General features: G+C 38.8%; 1 protein-coding gene across 1 annotated transcript; it reads left to right on the forward strand.

Moving 5' to 3' along the window:
- Positions 1-2,331: 2,331 nt before the first annotated feature.
- Positions 2,332-23,104, forward strand: gnrhr4 (gonadotropin releasing hormone receptor 4). The gene is made up of 3 exons (XM_062420297.1): positions 2,332-2,847; positions 21,427-21,631; positions 22,552-23,104. Exons 1-3 carry the CDS (start codon positions 2,332-2,334, stop codon positions 23,013-23,015), a joined length of 1,185 nt encoding a protein of 394 aa, XP_062276281.1. The 3' UTR covers positions 23,016-23,104.
- The last annotated feature ends 2,726 nt before the right edge of the window (positions 23,105-25,830 follow it).

Consider the following 25,830-nt stretch of genomic DNA (forward strand, 5'->3'; position numbering starts at 1 on the left):
GGAGGTGTTAATACCCAATAATGTACTTTGCGAGAGGAGGCTACTGTTTATTTCCTGTTACCCTAACATGTAACTAAGACTGTCCCCTAACCTTCAAAGAAGTGGTATTTTTAACTCACATAACGTCACTACCATTAATAAAGTGATCATTGTAATGTAAACCATGAACTTTCCTTGAACATAACCAAGTGTTTTTGTGCCGAATCCAACCAGACCATAACCATAACACTGTCACATCATGAAATATCATTATTTTTTAACATAGACAAATTACGTCATCCTGCCCATCGCTGTCAATAGGAATAGATTATAAAAACACTATTATGTGTAGTTCTGCAGTACTTGCCAAAAGAACGTATTATTCGTTTCATTTGGAGGACTTGTTGGGTCATTTATAAACACAAATTAATTTAGTAATATGCACACAACAATTCTCACACAGGGTCCCTATGTGAGATAGGTGTGATTAGTAGATATTGTGATTCAGTTGTGCATACAACAAATATGGGAATATTTTAAGTTGCCTTTGAAGGTTTTTTTATATAGCTAGTGAAGCACATTGATATGGGAAAATGTTTTAGTATCCTGTTGAAGATTTCAGCCATTTCAGCTTTACAATAAGTACCATGCAGACAATTTTCTTGATCCAATCATGTATTCAGTTGTTTTTCTGCATGACAATGGCAGACTGTCGTACTCAATGATATTTTCTATCTTTCTTTCCTCTTTCTGACTGCCTACTTTGGTCCTGTTTGCCTGAGCAAACTGTCTGATGACATGAGATCCATCATTTTCAAGAGCAAACAGAAAACTTTTCCATCTTTTCAGGTTTTTGATTTGTTACTGTTTTTCTGTAGCTTCTGTATGCAAATATAATCTACTTCATTTCAAAAGTTTAACACAATATGTGTCCTACTTCACTGTAAAGTAAATTCTCAGCATATGTGCACTGGAGACTTCAAGTTTCCACATCACACTTGTGTAAGTAGTATAATTAATGAACGTGAAAACAGCTTTCTAGTTTCAAACTCTGTACCACATCGTTCTGCACAGTGAACGTCAAATATTAAAGTGTGGTAACAAGAAGAAAACAACACTTTTCACTTAAATATAAATAAAATGTCCTTTCCTTTCCTAGTATAGGGCCACAAGTGAGGACTCAAACATTCAAACAAATAAAGTAATTTTCCTCATTAAAGTGTTGTTATAACTGGCAGATAAATAATCCGAGTTAGAGTGACGAAAAACAAAACAAAATGCCATAAGTGTTTGTTCCCTTCCTGAAGCCAAGCAAATAACAAATACATTTTATTTTTGGTTAAGAGAAGTTTCTTCAGTGAGGGAGCAGAGCACAGAAGCGGGCTACTGTGCGCCCTCTTCCCTCCTCACCTCCACCCTTGCATAAAATCATCTAATTAAAAAAAGGCTATCCTGAAGCTTTATAACAAATTCATAAACTGCAGTGATCTGCGGTTCAAAGGACTCCTATTTTGGGATTTTGAAGTGCTTCACCTGTCAAAGCAGAAGAGCCCCGTGGTTCATCAGACCTACACAGCTGATACTGTCGCTTGACATTTTGCGCATCAGAACGGAGGAATGAAGCGGACTGAAGCAACAGCTGCAGTGACTGCAGGAGGAATACTCTCACTGACATCCCCATTAACGCTCACTGTCAACACTGCTCCTAATTGCAGGTAAGCGACTTTTATCTCAGTCGAAAATTGGTTTAATTTGGGTTTCTTTCTGCTGTCCGTCTCTTCCTTTAGGACAGTTGTGCCACCTTTCATTAGAAGACTGCATAACCGTGAGGAAATTAAGAAGAGGGAGGATAGAAGCTCATCAAAAATGTAATTGTAGTTATTTTCTCCTTCTTATTTCTGTGTAGCAATATGTTGTTATGATACCTGCCATCCCCCCTTTCCTTATTTCCGTGTTAGGCATATCATTATTTAAGGTTAGTGCATGTCTGTCAGAAACAGGCAAAGTGATCACACATATATCACTTTGCCTGTTTCTGAATAACAGATACAAGCTGTATAAGCTGACGCCTGCTTATTTAGTGTACTGAAATATATGTACTGAAAGATGAATGAACCGGGAATTGTTTAGTGCCACTAACGCACAGCATCTATGGCATGTATAAAAAACACAAATCCAGCATAGAAGAGTGAACGAAGAAAATTGACACATAATTTATTTATTTTCGCAGTTTTCCCAGTTGAACTTCCAGTTGGAGATACTGATGGAGAACAAATACGCAGTTTAGGAGCCGGAATTATTGCCATAGCCTATTGCTTTTTGCCTCCCTTCAATCAGACTCCGGTGTTCATTATGTTCCACCAGCTGACAGATTCAACAGTGAATGGCAGCTGCCAGGGAGCCACCTCTGTGTGCAATAAGAGCGCTGATGGAGACGCGCTCCAGCTGCCCACTTTCTCCACCGCAGCCAAAGTCAGAGTCATTATCACCTTTACTCTGTGTGCAGTTTCAGCTGTATGCAATTTACTTGTGCTCTGGGCTGCCAGCAACGGCGGCAAGCGCAAGTCACACGTCAGGATCCTCATCATGAACCTGACCGTTGCGGACTTGCTGGTAACCTTCATCGTCATGCCCGTGGATGCAGTGTGGAACATCACGGTGCAGTGGCAGGCTGGAGACGTCGCCTGCCGGCTGCTGATGTTCATGAAGTTGGTAGCCATGTACTCCAGCGCATTTGTAACTGTGGTCATTAGTCTGGATAGGCAGTCTGCCATTCTCAATCCTCTGGGAATCAGTGAGGCCAAAAGAAAAAGCAAAATCATGTTAACTGTGGCTTGGACGATGAGTGTGATCCTGTCGCTCCCTCAGGTAAGAGAAACCCCATTTAGTATATCCTGTCACTCTGGTATTTCAAAGCAAATGGACTCCACTACACCTTGTACTCATATGAGGCTGCATGGAACATAAAAAGCTGCTGGTTCTGCATCTTTCACATCACGCTGTTTGCCTTATATCAGGAGGAGAATGACACACTGATCAGAAAGCTGCTTCAAACACTGAGTGTGCTTTAAAAGAAAAGAAGCTTGTTGAATTTTCCAGAAAGTGAGAGGTAAATCAAATACTCTGTTAAGCCTGCTTAGGTGAACCCAACATTCAAGGTAAAACATATTCTGTGACATAAAACAATATACAGCTGGATGGAGCTGGAAAATTAAAACATAAAACTGCTTTTATACATTATACTCAAAGCAACTAAAAAGGTTGTACAAGATGTCACCCGCTCTGTACAAGGCAACTACTAAAATGTTTTCAAGCTTTTTTTATCTACAAGTTGGGGGAGGCCAAACTGTCCTTAACATTTGCATGGATCTGATGGTTCCCTTGAACATGCAAGTACAAGGTCCTAGTCACTGGTTTCTAAACAACATATCAGAAATTCATACAAGTCCTTGAATGGGTCTGAACCACTGAACACAAATGAGGCAGCTGCACACAATTGGATTCCTGATCAGGCTTTGATGTCTGGGGATCATTGATCCAACAGGCTTTCAAGAGGTTTGCAAACATCAGGAATGCTTGTCAAGGACCTAAAGTCTCCATTTTTTATTTCTTGAAACTGAAACTTGAAAGGAACTGGGCCACTTTTGGGGTGAAATGAGTCAAGAAACCAACTAAACCTAGGGACGACTTGGGGATACATAGGTCAGGATGAGTTTACACTCAAATTATAGTGAGTTAAGTGAGTTTTTAAATGCCAATTATGAGTCTGTATCTTTGAATGTATGAGTAATAATTCATGTGCATATTTCTCATAGTGGAACAATGGCCTCAAGTTAAATAAAGATAAAATGAAGGGATTTAGTGCGTCTCCACCAGAATTTCATTCCTGACAGTGTGAGCTCTTTGAAAACAGCATTTAGACTGTTATGTGGAAAGTGAACATTTTCAGAAAGTGAAGGTGAACTGTTCAATGATTAATATGTGAAGTTCAAGTCAAGTCAAACCTTTCCTCATAACCTCAGTATTAGGGGAAGCAGCATGGGGTATCAAACTCATCTTAGTATAATCGTTTATCTGTGTCTAACAGTGTGGGGGCATTATCATTTTATAGTATAAGAAAACACACCTGACATCATTGTATGTGAGTAGGCAGACTAATAATGACTCACCAGTTCAGAATCATTGTATGTTTTCAACAGCTGGTTGTAGTCATGCAGTGTGTCATAGAAATGATCCTTATGTGATCTCTGTGTGGCCCAGTCTGAACCTCTCAGGTGTGTGATGGTGATTACTTCAGCCTAGATGCATCTGTGTAGTGTACAATGCTCACAATGAAAGTCCTGGGGCTCTCCCATGCAGTGTATCTTTGAAAAATATGAAATGGAAAGAGATGACTTGCACACAGCTCACCGAACAAAAAAAAGAAAGGGAAAAAAAGACAAGAACAAGAAGAAAGCTTCAGCTCACAGTGTGTATACAGTATGTTATGTTATATTAGTCCTATTTGTCCTTGAAACATGACTGCCAGTCAAAACTTGCTGTCAAACTTTATCTAGAATTGCCAATGAAGACAAATTATAAATTGCAGGTCACTTTTGTACATTTTTACAGCTTAGTGGTGTTGAAGCATTAAACCTTAAAAGTCAGTGAGATGAGAATTTGGACCTCCGCCTCTGTTTGCTGAGTCATGGTGTTTGGCCCATATCATTATTTTCAGGACTAATTTAATTGTGCAGATTTGGTTGCTGTCACTTTACAGCTACCACACATTTGATTTGGCCTGGTTTAAACTTTTATCAAACTTTCATCTGACACAGTCTGGATGTAGCCACTGAAAGTGTAAAGCAAGTACCCTGAAGAAGTGACAGGGGAGACAATGACACAAGTATTTGAAGGTTTCTCTTTTTATTTTAAACAGTCCAGAAGGAATACGCAGCCAAGTTTTACCTACCGCTGTGCATCTGAAGCCTTTTCTCAGTGCCATAGAGCCAGCAGCAGAGATGGTGGCTGCAAATGTAAAGAGGGTAAATCAAGTGTCCGCTTTATCCACATGTTGTATCTGTAATCTATTTTTTATAACGATTTATAATGTATAAAGTTAACACCAGTAGTCTCCAGCCTCACACTGTGATCAGCTGACAGGTGGTCTAATGAATGCTGATGTCCTTTGATATAATGCTCTTCCTGCACCTCTGGTCTCTTGCAGGGCGCTACCAACAACCACTGACCTCTGAGAAACACCCTCCTTCTGCAGAGGTTCTTTTAAAAGGAAAACAGTTACCTCAAAAAACCTTTTCTCTGTTTATTTTTGAACCTCTGAAAGATAAAAGGGGAACAAGCCTCTGCACACTGTCTTGCACATAAATGTATTCCGGCATTGTCAAACTTACATTGGACAACAGTCAGAGCAAAATAAAACCCAGAGTCTTTGCCAGAAACTCAAATAAGATGAAAATTTCAACACATAACTTTTTTGTACTTTAACTTCTGCATTTTTTAATTATTTACTAGCTTTATCACCTGAGCTACAATAAACAATAGCAATAATTTCTCTAGTCATTAAAGTTTAAAAATGTATGTCTATACAGCTCATTACTTGCTTGAAGGTTGTTCAAAACATCAATGTCAGTGTCAAAAAACAACCCTAACAATCCTCACACAGCTAAAACATTATGTTCATAGATAAAGTTAAAAAAAAAAAAATTTAAATACAGTATCTGCACACCGGTCAACTGTGGTATGATTGAGGTTGGGGGAAGATAATGGTCCTGACAATTATATAATAATGAGCTGCTATTAGTTCCTAATTACTCTTTTCATGTTAACAATGGATTAAATGTCTATGAAAGGTGTCTCTTGTGATGACAAATCCACAGAGAATTATCAACTACTCTGCAGTTCTCCTCAGCTCTAGCTCAAGTTTTTCAGCAACTTTCAATTAACTTACAATTAACTGTTTTGGTTCATTTTCATGTCTCTTCAGCAACTTAGACAGATGTTTTCAGTGAAAAAAGCTCTGATAAACCAGCTGTATACTCTCTGTCCAGCACAGAACAGCAGACAAACAAAGTGAGTGACTAGCTGGTGAACATATTGCCCTGTTTACATCAGGCATTAGCATGAGTCTAAGGTGATGTGAACACAAGTGGACAGCCTGTCCACACCTGTCTCTATTATGTTCACAGTTATTATGTCAGACAAGTGCCAGATTTGTTTTTAGTGCCGGCTAAAGAGTTAAGAAAGATGTTCAAGAACTAATACATGTACAGGCTATTCCAGCTGTTGAGATTATTCCAACCTTGTACGTCTGAGCTCCTCTCCATTTTTTTAACTGTTGTCGTGCATTTACTAAAACTACCACAGTGTCCCGCAGTGATGACATATTTTTCTGTTACGTCCTTGCTGGAGACACATCTGGACACATTAGCGTTTACACCACAAAAGATATTTGGCCAAGCGCATCCCAGACCACCTTGGCAAGCACTGGGTTCTTGTGATCGGATCAGCTGAGATGCGTTAATGCCAGGTGTAAACAGGGTATGTGCCACAAAAAGCTGCTAAAGACACATATTTCCATGTGGAGTTAGTGGAAACTAAAATAGAGCAAAAAGAACAGTGAAGTCAGTGTTTGCAGGGTGTTTCTGCTGCTCAAGATTGGCTAAATAAATGAATTCATGCTGCTTTACAGTTTGGCAATTAACACATTAATTTAAAGTTAAGCAAAGATCAATGTTTTAGTTAGCAAAAGCAAACATTACCTGGAGAGGTATGTGATCTGAACTCAACCACACTACTACTTTAATTGTCCGCTAGGATACAATGCAGCTCCAGTGTTACATCATCTGGCAATGTAGGTGAACAATCTAACTGTTTCACCCTGCGAGTTTTGAGACAGAGGAGAACATTATGTCTGACTTGACAACTCCAGACTTAAAATCTTCTTTCCTCTTAGAAATATGAATTGCTGTGTAGTGCCTTTTGATAAGTCATTTAAAACAACTCTCTGGTTATGTCTTCTCAACAGTAACCTGTAGCAACCCACCCACGGCAGTGGAGCTCCTTCAATGTTTCATTCTGAGCTATTGTCTAATTATTGCTCCTGAAATTTGTCTTCAGGGCTTTAGGTTTGTTAGACACGACAGATAAAGACAGAGAGAAGGACAGAGATTACATTTTTATGTACATGTACAATACCAAGACCTCTGGAATCGATCTCAGGGTTGCACAGCTGACATTTAGACATCTGCATTACCAGCAGGTGATATACAGAATAATACAGATGCTGCTGGAGCACTAGCCTGAATATTGGACTCCAACCACATATAGTAACTGTCATTGTCTCCACCGAGGATGGTCACAGGATCAAATATTCATTTTCAAATGTGATAAGGACTGCCAAATAACACTACTGTTATAAATAATGTAAAGTGTTTATTTTACTAATTTAAAAAAGCATCTTTCCTTTATCAGATTATTAGCATAATACAATCAAAATGAACAGGAAGTTATTTATCTAAACCATCTCCATTCTTTGCACCTGTGTCACAAGTGTAACATTTATGAAACCATGTTTCATCAGTGAATCCCTCCCAGACATGCGGTAAAGCCAGTCCGAGACCCTCAGGCATCGAACGTTTTGTCCAATACATTCTTTCATGTAGAGGCAGCATCAAAAAGCTAGCTGAAATGTTTCCAGCTGTGTAATTGAGTTAGGTCACAGCGTGAAACACAGGCAAAAAGTGACTGAGATCTGGTGAGTTGTTCCTCACACTTAAATTTCGCTCCAATGCAGTAAAAACTATTTTAATCTTAAAAATAAATTATTCAATTTTAAGCTTTTTTGTTTCAACATATTACCTTGAATCTCTATGAGTTTCTACCCTTTTTACATTAAAACCAAGGTTTTCTTCCATCTGAGTCCAGATTACTGCTTGTTAATCTAAAAGACATGACAGTGACTCCACTAATTGTTATGTTTTCTTGTCATTTTCGTTGACACTTTACATACATTCATCAAGAAAGTCTGATTACAAAATATTACACTAAACCTCCAGAAGATTGATGATGAATATGTTGAGAGAGGGAGTGAACTCAGCATCTTTTAATGTTTATGAATCACCCTGATAGTTATTGTAGCTTTGAAGATAGACTTATTTTTATTTTAGGATGATGTGCAATGGCAGAGCAAAACAGACAGCATGTCCTCCCTGGAGGCTTCAAAGTTGAACTCCTGAATAATGAGAGGTGCTGACTATAACCCTTACAGCTTGTTCCCGCAGTAAGTTATTTATGTGCAAACCACTTACCAAGGTGAATGGATGGAAATGAGCACAGATGTACATGACTGGAGTAATCTGAACAGTTGGAATAGCGAGTACATGTATATTAATAATAACTAATTCTGGGGCCCTTTGACCTTCTAGCAGAAGTGAGTTTATGGAAACTCTAACCTGTGTGGAGGTCTTGAAACATTACTTCTGCGTGAACTGCTTCAGTTACAGTCTTTTCTATTTACATTAGGGTACTTAAAAATCTTGGACGGGGTTCCACACTGCAGTCAGATAGGTGACAAGTGTTAAGTGGCCACAGAGTCTCACAGCAGTTCATGAAATAGCCACAAAATGTAATCTATACATTTGAGTACATGGACACGAATTTTCCACTGTTTTCGTGACACTCAACAAGATTTTCAAACAATCGATTGTAATTATCGTCGTGCCTACATCACGTTTTTTTCTGTCAGTTGGGACTCTGAAACCCTTTCACATCACTGTTAAAAAATAATGATATTTTATGATGTGACAATGCTGTGGTTAAGATCTTGTTTAGGCACAAAGTCTAGTCTTTAGGTTAGTGAAAGATCATGGTTTGGGTTAAATGATACTTCCTTAAAGTTAGGCAGCTTTGGTCGTCATGGCAACATGAACACCACGAGAAACCACGTCATCCTGAGTGTCATGAAAACATTGGAATTGGTCGTGAGGCTGGGTTGTACATGGACACAGATCAAAAACATATCTGAGTTACTGTCCAACTCCCTTTTCAAGCTGAAGCAGAGATGGAGAAATTCTTGACACTTTTACAGATTGTTTGTCGAAAGAACCTAAATAAACTCTCCCACTGCACTTGTTTGTGTCATACAGTAGCTGTCTCCACAGCTGGTTGTTTAGGCACTGATATACTAGAGGTTGAGCTAAAACGTGTCATACTGGTCTGATCTACAGCTTTTGGCCTTTGTCTTCCATCCCATAACCAGAGCATTACAATTTGGTGAACACTCAAGATTCAACTTAGAAACGAGACAGGACAGAACTTCATTAATTCAAAAGTTAATGTTTGCGCCAAAGATGGTCAGCAGACATAGTAAAATAATTATATACAGAACATAGCAGCAGAACATGTGCAATGTTGATTAAATCTGGCACATCTGATTTTTCACAAGCTATTTGATCCAAATATTGGAGGTCCTGGCTCAATATGCTTGAATTATTGATATGATATGAATGAAGAAGTTCAAGAATGCAACTCCTGACATTAACATGATGTGATCAGCTAAATTGTTTCACTAAGATACCTCACTCTGTTAAGAAGGAACTATAAAAACATTCCGCCATAACACTGTGGCATTGTTGTGCTGAATGTACACAGGATCCGGCTGCCTCCTGTTCTGGCTCAGTCACTGCTACGTTGCAGCTTCACCTTGAAACCTTTCAGAAGTGAAGTGTGTGTGCTTCAGCAGCTGCATTTAAAGTGTTGTTTAGAATATAGATTTTTCATGTTTTACAAACATAAATAGACGTTTGAATGTCATTTTCATTTGGTAACAAAGCATTAGGGTTGTGACGAGATCTTGTGCGAGATTATTATATTTCGATATTTTCGATATTTCTCGTCAAGGTGAATGTTGTCTCGCGAAGCAATATTAAGGGTGCGCACCAAAAAAAAAAAAAAAGACTATCGGTTTTCTATTGCTCATTTGCACGTCATGTCTTCTTTTTTATAATGTCACGTGTGGTTCAATGTCCTTGCACACAGCATTTGATTTGTGCTTGAAATCCGTGTGTGAAATATTGACTTTGACTTATGATAATCTAGATGCTCAGAAACAATGATCAGCAATTGTGCAAGATCTTTAAAATCTTGATATAATTTTAAATATGTATTATGTAATCAATATTCTTCACATTTAAATGGGTTTTAATTACTCAGAGGGATTCCAAATTATTCTTTTGTTGATATTCATAATGACTGATTTATATATTTAAACCTATATTAAGAATTCACATACAGTGTTTGTGTCTGTCACTATGGAGAAATCACTGCAGGTTAAAATAAACCTATAGTAAATACATATGTAGGGTGTAAGCAGACACATAACTCAGGTTCATTTCTTAATTGGAAATAATATTCAGTTTATTTGACATTAAAAATCAACTAGGTATATTCACTGCTTCACTGACACTGGTTGACCCTGTAGTTGCATGTGAGATTTATTGATATATTGTATACAAATGGAAGTGACACAAACATTGTTTGACTGGGCTCCGTGTGGCTTTGTGTTGTTATGTCAACATCAATTCTTGGCATGAGCGTCATACATGATGCACAGACATATACAGGTCTTTTAAAGAAAAATACTTCCTCCAGCTGCATTCCCACTTACCCAAGTCTTTAAGTTGTCAAGTCTCCAACAGATGCCCTCAGATTTTTATCCTTGCTTACCAGATCCTGCCACTACCATCTTTCCCGCAATCACTGCAATTTCTTCATTCTCCTCACCTGAGCTTCCCCAGTCATCTCCCCCTGTACGTCATTCCCTTGACAACCAACCGCACGATGGGGATGGTTGTCACACACTGTGGGGTTGGTTGTTCCTGTGTTATTTTAATGTAGAAAAATAAAAAAAACTTATTTAAAATGTTTAGTTTCATTGAAATATAACAACCTAACACATTCCCTGCACCAAGAGAACATAACCAGAAAAAATAATTCCTTTAATTGCATTTTTTGTCCTTATATGACAATATTATGCATTTTCACCTCTCTGACTGTCCTGAACTTTACATCTGGAGGAGTCTGCCTCTTGTTTCTGTTATGCGTCTCAAGCTGACAATGTTTGTTGCTGCCTACATCACTTCTGCTAGAAGGTCAAAGGGCCCCACACTTAGTTATTATAAGTATACATTCACTCGCTATTCCAACTGTTCAGATTACTTCAGCCATGTACATCTGTGCTCATTTCCATGCATCCACCTTGGTAATTGGTTTGCGTGATCAGATCACAATGTGTCTTGGTGGTCGTTTACACTTGTAATCAACATGTTAACATCTTTTACAAATTTTAACATTTTATACTAAGGTCGTGAACATGGTTAACATTATACCAGCTTAACACAAGCATGTTTATTGTCACTTTGAGCATGTTAGCATTACCTTTGAGCTCAATTGATAACTCACAGAGAAGCTGGCATGGCTGTAGACTGTTGTTAACCATAACTATTAAACCGACCGACCCTCCACCTGAATTCACCTACGTCTGTTTGGTTTTTTACATTTAAAAGTGAATAATATGCTGTGTGTTGAGCAATTTAGATGTACTTGTACATATACTATACATATATGGGTTAAGACTATGTTACAAAACAGTATTTATGGGCTACCAAATTGTAACCAAATTATAATTGTTGCAAAGCAGAGGTTTTTGCTGTTAGAGGCTTTAAAGGTTACAATTATGTCAATGTTTCCCTATTTTATTTCCTCACAAGTTTAAAGGTTGAAAGAATCATCTTTTTCAACACTATCTGACAGTATCATAATATTCTGCATTAGTTTCATCTAGCTCCTCAGTGAAGCTGTATGATGTTTATTCCAATTAAATATTTAAAACAAAGATACCCATGTTTTTATGATTACAGCATCACATCAAATGGAATTAATCTAGATGTGAATACATAATTTTGTAAGTTCACCCTAACTAATCTGGCATCTTTTGGAAATGCTAGGATCAAGTTCTGTGACACCATGAGTTTGACCGACAGTTGACGACTTTTGAAAGAAATGATCCAGCAGATTTGTTTAAGCTTTTATAACCACATCCTTAGACATAGACATTTATTCAATACCATAATCACATGCTTCAGTGCTGCATTCATGTAATATAACACAGTAGCTCCCAAATGGTGTGCTGCGGCACACTGGGGTGCCATGACGCATGTCCAGGTGTGCTGTGGGATTTAGTGATAGTCATACATTATAATAAAAATATAAACAACTAGCCAAAAAGTTAATTTTTAATTTACCATATCAGTACTTTGCATGCAACCATTTTCAAACACAAAATCTATTACCCCAGAATATTTCTTTTAAAACCCCAGTTTTCACCATTCACAGTTGCCAGATGGTTGGAATTATTAGGATAAGGCACTGATTGACAGCCAGTGTGAAGGAGGATAACAACATTAAGAGAGAAATCAGTGAGCAGGAAAATGGATCGCTATAACTAACCACATTATAACGTAATAACTTATTATGTTATAGCATGAAACTCACAGTTGGTCTCAGGCAGAGGTGGACTCCTCGTAATGTACTCCTACACTTTCTCCATCTGCTACAGTGTCAAGAAATGGTCCACTTTTCATTGCTGGTGTGTGGAGAGGGACACACATCATGCCCTCTATCTGATGTGATTATTTTCCTCCAGCTGTTAGTAGATAGAAGTGAGGCTGATTCATCCTTCTGTATACAGCAGGATTAATTAGTCTGACACTATACAGCCCTATGCATTTTAAAATCCTTCTCAGCACACATACTTATCACAATATCATCCACTGTGCTGAATAAAATCAGAATCTCGCAGTGTTTCAACCCAAGCATGAAGTACCCAAGCATCAAGTTGTGTAAATGAGACATTTTCCTATCCATTCTCCACATACTGTTTCCTCATTCACATACAGTATGAGTTTCACATTATAACATAATAAGTTGTTTTTATTTTGCATTAAATAAAAACTGTTTATGGAGTGATAAGGGTGATAACATGTAATAGGGGCTATTTTGCATGGATATAAACGCAGGTGTGCCTGGCTTGCCCTTTGGTTTGTCTTGGGCAAAAAAAGTTTGAAAACCAGTGGTATAACATGCCTAAATTATCACTTACTTTATTATGACACAGGACTGGGACTTGAAAGATATGGTATGTCTAGTGTGTTTATTCAAAGATCCACATTGGCTAAGGTAATATAATCCACATCAATGGATCTTGTCCATTCTTATCTGGGCAGATGTACTGTTCCTGACTTACAGTGGGTCAGCTATTGTTCAGCTCAGCCTTTGCAGTCCATTCAGCTTCACTGTGATAGGAGGCCCTCAAACAAACTTCACTAAATGTCTTGATTTCCTATTTTCTTAGCTCCGACGCTGCAAGATATTTTCAAAATGTAACCGTTGTTTTAGCCTTGGGATTTGATTCTCATTGTTACACTACTGTGGAGTATGCCCTCAATTACATGATAGTATGTCTAATCATAAAAAAACATCATAAAAGTGATCTGACATTCGTAACATGCCATACCCATTATGTATACTTACAATACTATAAAGCTTGTTATATTTTGCTTGAATGTAAAAATGTTTCAGTTTGTGGCATTATTCTTGCAGTTACATTCATATTCAGTTCAGTATATTTTCTCTCCTCTTTATGTGTTTTATCATGTAATGAAAGCATTGTCATGGGAGGACTCCAAAATTGTTGACTGAACATTGAGTTTCTGTTGTCCTTTGAACTCATATCTGTGAGAGCACAATTAGGCGTGAAATTAATGTGTTTTAAGTGCTTTAGAGGGAACCCATGACTAGGTTTTTTTTTTCCTTTGGGGCTTTCTTCACTTGTCTGCAAGAATTGCAATTACTGGCCTTTACTCAAACAGAGTGTTCATAACCCAGAGTGAAGGCAGCGCTTCATGAGTCCAGACATCTCATGGGATTGTCTTTCCTACTAGATAAATATAGTTTCTTCTGAGGTGCACACAGCCGAAGGCTTTTTCTGTTCAGTGAAAAAAATTAAGTGTAAGATTTTTAAATTTATGTTAGTCTATTAGATACAGTATATCAAAACTCAATTCAAGAAGCAATATGACTACTTCAAAATGTAGTTAAAAAGCTCAGCATACTTTAGTTTAATTCAAACTCATTCAGAATAAATCTTTAAGGAATATTTGGGTTATATTCAGATATTTTGTCATTTAGTTGACAGTTGACAATCCCACTGTCAGCGACTAATGGAGTAAGACGTGCCTGCAGGAGCTCCTGTGAAACTCTTTTAAATGATCATATAGGGCCTTTTGTGTACTCTCTGTTTCTACATTTTGACTCCGCAAGCTCGTTGTGACTGTATTTACAGCCCGTTATGCCTCCAAAGAAAAATACGAACATCCCGGCGGCTACGCAAGCGAGGCCTACCCCTCAGGCTGCAGCCTCCCCGGGGAGTAGTGGGGCCACCCCGCCGCGGGGTGCGCCTGCTAAGCCCCCCACTCCAGAGAAAACTGCCCCCGTCTCGAGTCTGGCCTGTCCGGACTTTAAGGCTGAACTCCTCGTCACTCTTCGAAATGAGGTGGTAGGCATTTTTAAGACAGAATTGGAGACGGCAATGACAAATAACTTCACTCAGATAAAGTCCGAGCTACAGAGTGTGAAAATGGAGCTAAATGCTAACATGGCGGCTATCCGGACGGACGTGGATGTGCTAAAGGTAACTGTGACGGACATGGAGGGCTCGCTGTCGACATGCACTGACGATGTGGTTTCACTTCAAAGTAAAGTGGACAAACTTTCGGCCCAACTTGTTACTCTCGACAGCAGATGTGAAGATCTGGAGGCGAGATCTCGCCGTAACAATATCAGGATAATAGGTCTACCCGAGGAGCACGGCGCGGTTGACGCGACCACAGTTTCCATCCTGCTGAAGGATGCTCTCGGCTTGGGAAAAGAGCCAGTGGTGGACCGGGCGCATCGATCCCTACAGCCCAAGCCGAAACCCGGCGAACGCCCTCGTCCCATAATAGCACGTTTACACTACTATGCAGACTGCGCCGACATCCTACGACGTGCTAGAACCCAGCGGCAGATCAAGGTGAAGGATTCAACTATCTCCATTTTCCCGGATCTCACTGCACGCACAGCCAAAGCCCGTGCAGCCTTCAATGACATCCGACGCCAGCTCAGGGACATTCCCGACATAAGATTTGGGCTGCTACACCCGGCGCGTCTCCGGATCACCAGAGGGGATGTCACAAGGGAATTTACATCACCGAAGGATGCCGCTGCCTTTGTGAAAACACTCAAGTAAACTTGGGTTTGTTACAGCATAGTTATTAAAACACAAGTTTGAGTGTAGGTGCCATTACAGTTATGTTGTTATTATTATTATTAGCATTATTATTATGCTTATTTGATTGCTATTTTTTTTTTTTTCATAGTGCTGAAACGGTTCTTGATCCACAGCATGATCTACGAAACAGCTTTGAGTAATATACCATTACTGTTGACATGTTTAGTTAATTTTGACATAAATGGCACCATAACTCCTGCTGTTTTAATAAGCAGTCACTATGCTTATGTACTTATGTGCAGATTTCTTAGATGGCCTTGTGTTGTTTAATATTTAGGCCCTGTCTTTTGCTACATATTTTTATCTTCCCAATGTTTCCAGGAGCTCCAGCCAAGTTGGAGCGAGGTGAAGATGTCTGTTTGGTCCAAAGCTTGGAGTTTATTTGTTTTGTTTATGACTCCTTGTGGAGTTAGCACTGGTATCCTATCGTTTGGGGATGGGATAGTGGTAGGTGCTGTGGGGGGAGGGTGTGGGTTCTGGGGTGAGTTTGGTAAGTTAGCTCTGTGTGTGTGTGTGTGTTTTTTGTTTTGTTTTGTTTTTTTGTTTTTCTATTTTTCTTTCCCTTTTCCTCCCTTTCTCTCTCCTCCCCCCCTTGCCCCTGAAGTGTGGAGTAGGGAACCTGGTTGCCTCCTATTTTAACTCACTTTCCATATGGCTAATGTTTCAGGCTCAAATGTAAGATTCATCAGTTGGAATATTAAAGGTCTAGGGGGTGCTGTCAAGCGATGTAGGGTATTCTCCCATTTGAAGCGGCTGAAACCTGACATTGTGTTTCTTGCAGGAAACCCACAGGAACAAAGATCAAGTCAGACTGAAATGTCCCTGGGTTGCTGAGGTATTCCATTCTAGTTTCAACTCGAAGGCCAGAGGGGTGGCCATCTTGATCGGTAAATCAGTCTCATTTACCCTGACTAATATAATTTCCGACAGAGATGGCAGATATCTGATAGTTTTAGGTACTCTATTTCGTGTGCCTGTCCTGTTAGTCAATGTTTACGCACCAAACTTTGATAATCCTTGTTTTATGAACAAGTTGTTTGAAAATCTGCCCTCTCTGAGTGACAGTTTTTTGATTTTTGGAGGGGACATGAACTGTGCTGTTGATCCTCAACTAGACCGCTCTAAACCCGGCTCAACCCAATCACTAATGACTAAGGCTCTTTACAATTTCATGTCTAGCAATGGCTATGTTGACCCCTGGAGACTTCGGAATCCGAGGAGTAGGCAATATTCTTTTTATTCGCATGTGCATCAGACCTTTTCTCGAATAGACTATTTCTTTGTAGACGCTAAACTTGTGCCAAAAGTGACAAATGTCTCGTATCACCCAATTATTGTTTCAGATCATTCACCGGTGTCCATAGATGTTCAGATTTCCTCCGGACCTCGCTATCCCACCCAGTGGCAATTCAATACCTCACTTTTATCAGATGAAAAATTTCATAAATTCATTACAAGTGCAATAGAGGATTTTATTGCTCTTAACCAATCTGATTCGGAACCTATCTCTAAAGCACTACCATGGGAGTTCTTAAAAGCATTTCTGCGAGGTCAGATAATTTCATACTCTGCACACATAAGAAAATTAAGGATGTCAAACATTCAGAAGCTCTCAACTGATTTAGAATCAGTAGACCAGCAACTCGCAACCGCCCCTTCTGACGATCTTTCAAGGAGGCGCGTGGTCTTACAAACGGAGCTAGATCTTATCACAACTAATGAGGCTGAGCGCCTGTTGCTTCATTCTCGTTCCAGATACTACGAACATGGCGACAAGTCTGGTAGATTACTAGCTCACCAATTGCGCCGTCAATCAGCCTCGCGTCTAATACCTCGCATTAAAGACGGATCAGGAGCGTTGCAGGAGGACCCGGTTGTTATTAATTCTGTCTTTTTTATCTTTTTATGAATCCCTGTACAAGTCTGAATTCTCATCAGATCCAACTGATATGCACAGGTTTTTAGACGAACTTCAGTTTCCTTCCATAAACCCAGAACTGGTTAATCAATTAGACTCTGCTCTGACCATTCAAGAATTAAACTTAGCTTTACAATGTATGCAAAATAATAAAACCCCGGGACCCGACGGGCTTCCAGTCGAATTTTTTAAAGCTTTTCAGGCCATACTTACTCCATTACTTCACTCTGTTTATCTTGAATCTTTATCACTTGGCTCTCTCCCTCCTACATTGAGACAAGCCTCTATCAGTGTTCTTTTAAAAAAGGACAAAGATGCAGATATATGTACCTCCTATAGGCCAATTTCTTTAATGAATGTCGATACAAAGATTCTTGCAAAGGCTTTGGCCCGCAGACTTGAAAAGGTCCTTCCAACAATTATTTCTAAGGAACAGACAGGCTTTATAAAGGGGCGTCAGCTCTATTATAATGTTCGTATTTTGTTAAACATAATCTACTCTAAAGAAACCAGAGCCACACCTGAAGTAGTGATTGCGATCGACGCTGAGAAGGCGTTCGATCGTGTTGAGTGGAACTATCTATTTGCAGTTTTGGCTAAGTTTGGATTTGGTGAAAGTTTTATATCATGGTTACGCCTTCTCTATACGCTTCCCTGTGCCAGTATTACGACTAATAATACCCAATCCGGCTACTTTTTTCTAAATAGAGGTTGCAGACAGGGCTGTCCTCTTTCTCCTCTCCTGTTTGCACTTGCAATAGAGCCCTTGTCTATGTATTTGAGGACCTCTCTTACTTTTAATGGCATCACCAGGTCTCATACAGAGTTGAAATTGTCATTATACGCCGACGACCTGTTACTATATGTCACAGATCCAGTAAGAGTCTGCCCCTCTATTGTTTCATTCTTTCATAGATTCGGCCGGTTTTCAGGGTATAAAGTTAATGTCGCCAAGAGTGAATGCTATCCTGTTAATAAACTAGCGATGCAGCTCTCCCAGTCAGACATTCCTTTCAAATTGAGTACTTCGGGATTTAGGTACCTTAGGGTTAACATAGCCAGGTCCTTCCAAGCTCTTTATTCTGAAAATTTCTCTCCCCTTTTAGCCGAGATTAAGACAAATTTTCCAAAATGGGGTTCCCTCCCTCTCTCCTTGATTGGGAGAATAAATACTGTCAAGATGAGTGTCCTGCCAAAATTCTTATTTCTTTTTCAATGTTTACCTATATTTTTGCCAAAAAGTTTTTTTAAAACGGTAGATTCAATCATTTGTCATTTTTTGTGGAATGGCAAAACACCTAGAGTTAGACAAAAAATACTTCAGAATTGTAAGTTCTACGGCGGTCTCTCTTTACCAAATTTTCAATTCTACTACTGGGCCGTGAACATAACTAAAATTATACTCTGGTCCAAGTCAATTGATGTACCCTGGTATCAGCTGGAAGCACAGTCATGCTCCCCAGTCTCTCTCTCTGCTTTATTGACCGGCCCGATGGCAGCTAACCCCTCTGGCCTTACCTGCAACCCGGTGGTTAACGCCACACTCAAGATATGGTTTCAGTTTAGGAAACAGTTTAAATTTACTGCTCCCGCAGCTCTAACCCCATTGTTAAGGAATCCTGTGTTTAAACCCACATTTACTGATCCCACTTTCTCCTTATGGCACGATAAGGGACTGAAATGTTTTGAGGATTTTTATAGGGTAGGGATTTTTTGTTCTTTTGCAGATCTAGTTACTGAATTCAGTCTTCCACCCTCCCATCTCTTTAGATATTTCCAGGTGAGGAACTGTGCAAAATCCTTATTTACCAACTTCCCTCACCTCCCACCTAAGCAGCCATGGGGTGAACTCTTACAATTTAATCCCTTACAAAGGTCTTTAATATCAAAGGTTTACAGCTCTATCCAATCATATGATGACCATTTACCCATCAAAACAAGGGAGACTTGGGAGCGTGAGTTGGGGTTGGTCTTTGATGAAAACTGGTGGGAATCTGCACTGAAGGTCATTCACAAAACCTCTATTTGTGCCCGCCTGACCCTCATACAGTTTAAAGTTGTATTTAGATGCCATTATTCGAAGACTAGGCTGGCACAGATTTTCCCAGATATGGTAGATGTCTGTGACAGATGTGGAGGCACACCTTGCAATCTTACGCATATGTTTTTCTCTTGCCCAGCTCTGTCGAACTTTTGGCAAATTTATTTCAACACCATGTCTAAGGTATTTTCAAGAACTATTCATATCTCACCACACATTGGCATTTTGGTCTTCCGGATGACTATACCCTATATTCTATTAAAGAATTGGAAGTAGTAGCCTTCACCTCACTCATTGCTAAACGCCACCTCCTTCTAAATTGGAAATCCACAACTGCTCCCTCCAGTACACAATGGATTACAGAGGTTATGTACTTTTTGAAAATCGAGAAAATTAGATATTCAAGAAGGGGGAACTTGAGCAAATTTTACAACAAATGGCAACCGTTTATGGACTTTTTTGCATCAATGTAACCCCCCTCCCTCACACACACACACACACACACACACACACACACACACACACACTCCCTCTTTCTTTTCTTTTCCCCTTTTTTTCCCCCTCTCTCTCTTCCCCTCTTTTTTTATTATTATTTATGTATTTCTTCTGTCATGTCAGTCTAATCATTTTATATAGATTATATCTCAGTATCTAAACATTGTATAGTTTATTTGGTTTTAATTCTGTAACTGTTGATTGTTCTCAAAAACACAATTCTAAATCCAAGGGTGTATACAAACATGTTTAATGCTGACACCAATGTACCATGTAAGTGCCTTTGTTATTCTTGTATACGTACTAATAAAAAATATGAAACAGAAAGTCCTTCCAGACTCCAGACGCCTGTGGTACTACTGTATGGGTCGACTACTGCACATTTAAAACAAACTATTTGGTACCTACACTTTCTCCATCTACTGCAGCGTCGAGAAATGGTCCGCTTTTCAGTGCTGGTGTGTGGAGAGGGGCACACATCATACCCTCTATCTGGTGTGATTGTTTTCCTCCAGCTGTTAGTGGATAGAAGTAAGGCTCAATCTACGGTTAAAACATGCTGATCATTCATCCTTATGACAGTGCTTCACCTCAAGGCTGGATGACAACCTGTCAGTGTGTTTATATGCATTTAAGTAATGGGCAACAGTCTGTTTTCTTCGGTTAGCTGATTTCTTTAAGCCCCCCCTTAACTCAGACATGGGTTTCGCCTAATATTAATTCAGTTGATGTTTGAGCTTCACTGTGTGGAATGATGTACGTGCAAAGTTTTTAAAGGCTGTTTTCATATTTGTTATTCTCTGTGCTCACATTAAATTTGAGTTTAAGGTGTATACCAACAAATATGATTTATGAAGAATTTTAACAAGGTAATTTAACTTTTTCTGGAAAAAAAACCCCATATGAGACACATATTCAAAGCAAACTATTTTTATATGTCTTAGAACAGGTCTGGAGAGGATCTTTACACAGTGCAAATGATAAATCAGATCTTTATAATCTGGTTAAGGGATTAGGGAAGCCTGATTTCCCCAGGTAGCTTTGAGAACGTAAGCCCTGTTATGGGTAACTGGGTCTGCTTTTTACATGTTTCAGTACTGCTCTGCAGCAGAGTGGCAGAATAAAAGGAAACAACCTTTCATGCAGTGATGAGATTTGTATTCAAAATGATTGCATTCTACTAATATTAGAAGAAAGTAACTTCTTTAAGGCTAAGAAAGGTTTCCACTGCTGACTGCACTTCCATTTGACTGTTTGCTAAATTCAGGAACTTTGGCTCTGAGAGAAAGAGCTGTGCTCTGATTGGACAAACCAGGCCTTTGTATACACAAAATGTAATAAAAGCACTTGTGTACAGAATGAAAAACACGTGAAAGAGAGGTTCTGCCTCCTTTCTTATCTTTGTACACCTGGCCATGCGCTATGGCAAGTGGACATGCTTTACAGTTTTGGAAAGCTGAAAAAGTTGAAAATTGCAACAAAAGATTGTTAATCCTTGTTTGATTTTTGTACATAATTATTTAGCTATGCACACTTAAGTGTACCACTGCATCAACACGTTGATTTTGAAATATCGCTAAGTAAAACTATTCTTGTCTTTTCAAACAGATGTTTATATTTCACAATGTGACCATCACAGTCCCGGAGAACTTCACCCAGTGCACCACCCATGGCAGTTTTGTCCAGCACTGGCAGGAGACCCTCTACAACATGTTCACCTTTGTGTGCCTCTTCCTCCTGCCATTGGTCATCATGATCTTCTGTTATACAAGGATCCTTATTGAGATATCCAGCCGCATGGCTCGGAATAACTGTAAGTCCCATCTGAAGCCAGCTGAAACAAATTTGCATTTTTCTTGTCTACTACAGCATACATACCTGCTCTTTAAATCACATATTCTGTGTTCTCTAAGAAAATATCAGAAACCAAAAGGGAGAAATTAGTATTTTAAATGTGTTCACACTTGTTTTGGATAAATTAGATTAAATTAAAACCATTCTGTTATCCGCCTACGTAGCTAGCGTCCTTATTTTGATATATGAAATCAAATAATAGGCAGAGCAGATGGCCGCACTGAGACAGATACACAACACAAGAGCCACAGACTCTGAACAGTGCAAGTGAATGTGACTTTAGCAAGCGTCAGTGACAAAATCAGTTTGATTGCTTTGTTTTCTATGGGAATGTACTAACTGGCAGGAGGAAGATCATCAGCAAGCTAAGCAGGAAGCAGGGAAGCAGTAGAGAAACATCAAATAATCCTGTAATGTGTTTTCTGAATAAAGTGTATAAATGTGGGCGGATATCAAGTAGTAATCCATCTTTTACTTGAGTGGTTACGTCTCCAGTCTGATCTCGAGCATAGTTAGCGACCTACCAGCCAATCAGAAAATAGTATTTCTTGTCGCTGGGTAAATTCGGAAAAGTCGTCATCGTCTTTGTCCCGCGTCCCCTTCATCTCTCTTCAGAATCCCAGTTAGTGACACTTTTTTAAATCTATAACAGTTTGTTTACTTTGTCTCTGTTGCCTCCAATCGACTGAGACAAATCACCTTATTTCTTCATTTTAATAATACAAAGCTACTAGTATTATATTCAAACATTTTGACATTATATTTGACTGCAAATAGAGACAAACGTTATTTCACTTGGACTGAAGTATTCAGTTAAAATATGTTCTCTGGGACACAAGGAGTTGTGCATGACAAAGACATAATTTTCCTCTCTTCCAGTGCTGTCTAGAGATGTCCACCTCCGCCGCTCCCATAACAACATCCCTAAAGCCCGGATGAGGACTCTTAAGATGAGTATCGTGATTGTGACATCATTCATCATCTGCTGGACCCCATATTACCTGCTGGGTCTTTGGTACTGGTTGTTTCCTGAGAAAATGGAGGAGACAGTTTCTCATTCACTGACTCATATGCTGTTTATTTTTGGCCTGTTTAATGCCTGTCTAGACCCCATCACTTATGGTCTGTTTACTATTCATCTTCACCAGGGTCTTAAGAGATGCTGTCGGAGGTCAAACACACTGTCTAAATCAGAAAACAACACTTGCCTTATGCACATGACTCGTCTGTCCACTCGCAGGCAGATCGCCTCAGGTAGCCAGAGTACAGACATAGAGGAAGGAAACGACAACAACAGCATGAAAAGCAGCTCAAAGCCAATCATCCCATTAAGTAAGGTATAATGGCTCAAGGAATCCCAATAAAAATAATCTCAGCTCATAATCAGTATTGAGCTCAGTCTTTCTTTGGAGACGACAGTTAGTTCAATTAATTTAATTTGAACTGCTGAGACTCCAAAAAATTCAGTATTCCTTTATGAGAGAAATCTGTTTATTTCCTTTTCTTTTCTGTTCCACTGATGAGCCGGTTTGTTTATCCCACAGTCCGTCACACATCATATTGCAGAAGCTCACGGATACGATTTTGACAAAATGCTTGCAGAATGATGCATGTCACTGCTCGTTTTGCGGCATTTACAAAATCACCATGATCGGCTGAGGACGATGCTGTACAGTACATCACACAGAAAATCTCACACAATGCTGACCTGTATTGTTGTGAAGCTTAAAGATTGTTCAAAGTTCAGGTTCAGGTCGTGCAAATGATAAGTCTGCTTTAAATAGACTGAAATGTATTGCACGCACATTTTCAAGTGCAACTCTTGACAGTAGTAGGTTTATAAATACATATTGATCAACACTTTGAAGGGCAGCTGACCACCCACAACACACACATGCAAACTACTAGGTTTTAGTCCATAGATCTTATTATTTCCTGTACTATTTCTTTTAGCAAAGAAACCAAAAAAAAACTGAGTGTGTGTCTGTGTGATTACAGATGGACAATTAGATATCAACTGTCAGTGATTAAAACAATTTTAAAAAACCTGCCACAGAGTTTCGCATTTGGTTAGGTGCTGTGTGTACCCTTTTTTGGTTATTTTTACATTTTCATTGCATATTTGTTTTGCCAAGATCCTCTACAAGGAATTGCTGATTGACTGAAAATTGTTCTAAATTGTCATTCATAGTGCTTTGTGTGCAATATAAAAGACTGTGAATTTGTATGATTACAAAAATAAATGTTATGAAATGGTCATTATTGACCGTGACAGCCTTTAAATAAACGTTAAGGCGTACTAAGTATTGAATGTACCTGCGCAGCATGTTGATGTTACTTACTTCTTAAATTGTCTAATATAAAATTTGTGTTTATTGTGTTGCACAAAGCTCTGTAAAATGTTCTTGATTCAATGTGCCATTTTTATATTTTACATTAGTACAGTGTTATTAGTATTTTATGGTGTGAAACTGTGTTGTTTTCTGCAACAAAGTAAATGAGACAATAGTTTTTTGTAATATTGTAAAGTTGATTAATAATTGTTTTTCCGATGTTGTTGCAACACCTCCATTCCTCCTCCCTTCCCCCATGTCCAAAAATATTATCAATAGGATCTGTTTGTTTGCATATTATTTCTCTCGTGCAAGTTATGCAAGATGTTTTAATGTATACTTGCAATGTGTATATCTGTTGAATAAAAAAAACCTACCCTTTATTTTATTGGATTATGTGATGCACAAATAATGATCATCAATGGTCAATTGTTTTTATTCGTAATTAAAGCAGACTGCTAGAAATGGCTGAATCAGAGAAAATGAAAAAAATCTTCACAGTTTTGGGATGAACACTTTAATTCATTGCACAACCATTTGCAGGAATGCAAAAACTTTATTTGGCGTTAGTGAACTGATGATGTGCAAATAAAGACTGTAGTTAATAGTTCACTGATACAGCAGCAGCACTTTGGATGAATTGCTATTTCAGTGCATAAGGTCTACTTACAAAATCACAAATATTACTGATATGTAAAGAGCCACCGAGCACTACATTTCTGTTACAATAAATCTGTCTTAGATTAGCCAGAGCCATTCAAAGTCTCACAAATCATTATACTTACATGTTTTAAATGGAAAACCTGAATGGATACCATCTTGCAAAGGAAGTGGAAGTGATATATTATAGCTGCTCAATTAAGTTCATTTAATTGTTCCCATAAGATTTAGTCTGAATCTTGGTCATGCATCAGAAATGCAAAAGCGTTGCATTTTGTCTTTTGAAAAATCCCAGAAAGGAGTTGCGTGAATAGCGATTAAGATCAGGGATTGAGATCTATTAAATTGACTTTGTGGTGAGATTACTCTCTCAGCTGTTCTTTCCAAGGTCAAGAATGAGCTTTGAACCTAAAACCCCCCCCCCCAAAATCCTGAAATGTAAACATCTACACTTTCTTGACTACTGAGCAATCCAACTGTTGATCAAGATTATGTGATATGATCAAAAGCTCCAAAAAAGCTTCTAAATGGACCTTGTGGTGAGATGTTCTTCTCAACTGCTGTTTTTAAGATCAAGATTGAACCCTGACTTTCAGGACCTGAAAGTTTTTTAAAGCCGATTTTCAAATATTTTCACCCACAGTAACCTCCTGTCAACCCTACTCCAGTATTTCTGTTCAAGCAGTGATGCAACCATCTATTTAATGTTAAAGGCCCTGCAGCTGTTTTGACACCAAAACTAGGCCCCTTTTGAGAATTATGTTTCTTTCCCTTTCAGTATCCACTCTGTGCACACTGCTGTATGGTTATGCAAGCGAAAACAGCTGTTATCCATTTTTAAAATGCTACTTTTTCTCTTTTCAAAACCACAGGTTAAACATCAGCTATGTGTCATTTTTAGGTATGAATCCTGCAACACCAGCAATCCAAGTCTGGATCAGCGTATTGTGCAAGGACAGCTGCACGCCTTGTGCAGAATAATACTATATGATAAGGCAATATTTTTTTCTCTGACTTTTAAAGGCTATTACATGCCCTATAATGACAGCAATAATATCTAACCACTCTATCTTATCTAATTGGGGATTTAGTTGGATTTAACATTCCTTGTAACTACCGTAAGCTTATCTCCTCCTCTGTGTTCACTGCCAAAAAAGTGATTTTT

This window comes from Scomber scombrus, chromosome 6 (assembly GCF_963691925.1).
Source record: "Scomber scombrus chromosome 6, fScoSco1.1, whole genome shotgun sequence".
Taxonomy (NCBI): domain Eukaryota; kingdom Metazoa; phylum Chordata; class Actinopteri; order Scombriformes; family Scombridae; genus Scomber; species Scomber scombrus.

Bases quoted from the DNA above. Each gene is read 5' to 3' on its own strand.
- gnrhr4 (XM_062420297.1), top strand. From the start codon at position 2,332: ATGTTCCACCAGCTGACAGATTCAACAGTGAATGGCAGCTGCCAGGGA. The intron at 2,848-21,426 runs GTAAGAGAAACC...CTTTTCAAACAG, and splicing joins TGATCCTGTCGCTCCCTCAG to ATGTTTATATTTCACAATGT. The intron at 21,632-22,551 runs GTAAGTCCCATC...CCTCTCTTCCAG, and splicing joins CCGCATGGCTCGGAATAACT to TGCTGTCTAGAGATGTCCAC.